Below are 3,022 nucleotides of genomic sequence, written 5' to 3'. Positions count from 1 at the left end.
CAGGAAGAGCATGGGAGGGGATTGGGTGGAGATGAAGGTGGGACTCACCAGAGAGGGCTTTGATTCACAGTGTGCAGCTTGAGGGGTTCTTAGCAGGGGAGCAAGGGTGTAATTTGTTAGGAGAAAGAATTAGGACTCCACCTTTGGGTGGGCTAGGTAAGTGGTGGGTAGCTTGGATGGTGTGGGGTGGATGGCCCTAGGGTGGTGAGGGTTTCTAAGGTTCCCTGGTGGAGGGTGAGTGGGGGCGGGGTGTCCCCAGGTCTGGCAGGACTCATACTGATGAGCTGCTCTTTCCAGGACGCCCAGCCCAACTCGGGTCTGCTGCAGGCCTCAGCCATCACACTCTACACCATGTTCATCACCTGGTTGGCTCTGTCCAATGTCCCCGGTGAGTATGGGCCTGGGTTTGAGGAGGCCAGGTTTTGTTCTTAGGCTAGTAATGGCCCTCTGGGGGGCTGGGGACCCTTCCAGGTGACAGGGACATCCCAGCCCCAGCCCAGTCTGTGGCTTAGCCTTTCAGGAAAGTGGGAGGACCCCATCTGCTCCTGGAGCTGTTTGTCGTTTTGTCTGCTAAGTACTCTCTGATGCTGGGACTTGGACGATGGGTTCCGTGTCTGTCTGTCCATTTGGGTTGGCTCTCTGCCCATCCTCAGGGCTAACTGGCTCCTCAGACCTGGCCTGCATCGGCTGAGGGTGACCATGCTCCTATCCCCAGACCAGAAATGCAACCCCCACCTGCTGACATACTTGGACAATGGGACGATCCTGGCAGGCCCTGAGGGCTATGTGACCCAGTGGTGGGACGCCCCGAGCATCGTGGGTCTCATCGTCTTCATCCTGTGCACCTTGTTCATCAGGTATGGCAGGGGTCTGGGTTCTGGGGAGGGATCATGATGACGGGGTGGGCAGAGCTGGAAGAGACGGGGGGATGTGGGAGCCGAGACACCAGGCTGGAGGCAGCATGTCCAGCCCTTGCACTGTGCTGGTGGGCACAGTGTGACCGGGAGCCGGGGCGGGGCTGAACCCTGCCTCCTGGCCCCAGACCCTCTCCTGCACACGGGGCTGCTATGTGCCAGCTCAGTTGGTTGCAGGCAACTGGGGTGTCAGGGACAGAGCCTTTTTTCTGGAGCCAGTGGGTCCAGGCTCTGTCCCTCACCTGCTGTGGCCTTGGGGTAAGTGGCTTTCCCTTTCTGAGCTTCCGGCTCCTCCTCCGTAAAAGGATAGGATAACCTCTAATGCCCAGGGTGGCTGGGACCCCACAGTCTGACTGAGAGGGAGCAGCTCCTACTTAAGATCACATGACAACTTTTTTTAAAGGGGCATCCTAGCCAGTGCTTATCGGTGTGAACTCTGGAGCCAAGACGGCCTGCGTTTGAGCCGGGCACTGGCGCTAATTAGCAGTGTGATTTTGGGAGAGTCGCTTAACCTTTCTGGGCCTCAGTTTCCTTATCTGGAAAACAGAAATAGAAATAGTACCTTCCTCAGTAGATTGTTGTAGGGCTATCGGTGAGTTAATATGTATCGGGCACTTGGAAAAGAACTTGGCAAGTCATAGGCACCAAATAAATGTTTGCTGTTATTACAAATAACTTTGACCATTTGCACAGCTGGGTGGCTGTTTTGTATGTGTCACTAGATGGTGAGCCCAAGTATATCTGTGTTTACACGGAATCTGGCAGACTCAGTGTTGGCTCTGGGGCCCCGCATTTCTCCAGGCGCCACTTCCTTTGCCTGCCCTTTCCTCCCTGGAGGCAACCTCTGGCCACGCCTCCTCCAGGCTGTTTCACAACGCCCTCTTTCAAACATTTTCTCCAAGTCAAGTTTGGGCAGTTTACCAACATCTCTCATCTTCGCCACCTCATTTGATTCCTTTTCTAATCTGGAAAGGCCCCTGTCAGGTCCATTTTAGAGGAAACTGAGACTCAGTATTGGGCAGCCACTTGTCTGAGGCTCTGAGCACACAGTGGCGGTGGGGCTTGAGCACACGCCCTCCCCAGCCCATCCGGGCACCTGGCTTCCTCAGGCTTCTCACACGCATGCCTCCCTGGCCTGAGGTCACTGGGCAGCACCTCTGAGAACCATGGGAGCTGTGTTCTCAGCTCTTAAAACACAGGAAGTGCCTGGCCAGCGTGGCTCAGCTGTTGAGCTGCGACCTATGAACCAGGAGGTCAGGGTTTGATTCCCAGTCAAGGCACATGCCCAGGTTGTGGGCTCGACGCCCAGTAAAGAGGCATGCAGGAGGCAGCCGATCAGTGATACTCTCATCATTGATGCTTCTAGTCCTCCCTCCCTCTCCCTTTTTTTTTTCTCTGAAGTCAATAAAAACATTAAAACAATAAAATTCAGCTTTCACTTTTAATTATATTAAAGCATTAATTAAAAAGAAAACACACACAGGAAGCAAAGAAGCATAAGCAGCCAGGAAGCAGGGACCATGATGGCTTTCACCCCAGCTAGACCCCCCCCACCCCCCCCCCGCATATGTGCTTATATGTGCAGTTTGTTGGCGGCGGGGGAGGGGGGGGCAGCTGCAGCTCAGCAAGGGGTGACCTCAGTTTGAGGTGTGGCTAGAATCCAGGTCCTTTCGCTTTTTTTCCAAAATACCACTGGATTTTCAAAATTGTCTATGTGTCTCAGACTATTACTATTAAAAACATCAAGACCTCATTACAGAAAAGCAATGACCAAAATATCATTACTATTATTATTTTAAAAATTATAAACGTGAAGATAGGGGAGGTAATTGGTAAAGCCACTTACCTAAAACTAATCGAAGGAAAACAAACTTAATAGCAAGTGGGCATGGTTAATTATTAACATTATTAATAAATGTAGAACCTGGTATGATGCTTTGCAGCATTAAGTACTCAATACATGTTAAGGGAAATGGCAGCTGAACCACCAGAATAATAGAGGCAGTTTATTTCTTTATATTGTACCAGGCACAGTGCTAGGGACTTTACACCATTATTTCATTCAATCTTCCCAACAACCCTGTAAGGGAGGTACTGCTGTCCCTGAT

At 51.8% G+C, this 3,022-nt stretch overlaps 1 protein-coding gene across 3 annotated transcripts in view; it reads left to right on the top strand.

Moving 5' to 3' along the window:
* SERINC2 (serine incorporator 2) overlaps positions 1 to 3,022 on the top strand; it is a 23,773-nt gene that overhangs the window by 18,743 nt on the left and 2,008 nt on the right. For all 3 annotated transcript variants that reach the window (XM_006767040.2, XM_006767041.2, XM_006767042.2), the window contains 2 exons: positions 298 to 388; positions 716 to 857. In XM_006767040.2, the coding sequence (XP_006767103.1) occupies positions 298 to 388; positions 716 to 857 (233 nt within the window). The remainder of the gene's footprint in view (positions 1 to 297; positions 389 to 715; positions 858 to 3,022) is intronic.

The sequence above is a fragment of the Myotis davidii genome, unplaced genomic scaffold (genome assembly GCF_000327345.1).
Source record: "Myotis davidii unplaced genomic scaffold, ASM32734v1 scaffold1422, whole genome shotgun sequence".
NCBI lineage: Eukaryota > Metazoa > Chordata > Mammalia > Chiroptera > Vespertilionidae > Myotis > Myotis davidii.
The sequence above is the reverse complement of the archived record's forward strand: the minus strand, read 5'-3'. Positions and strand labels throughout refer to the sequence as shown.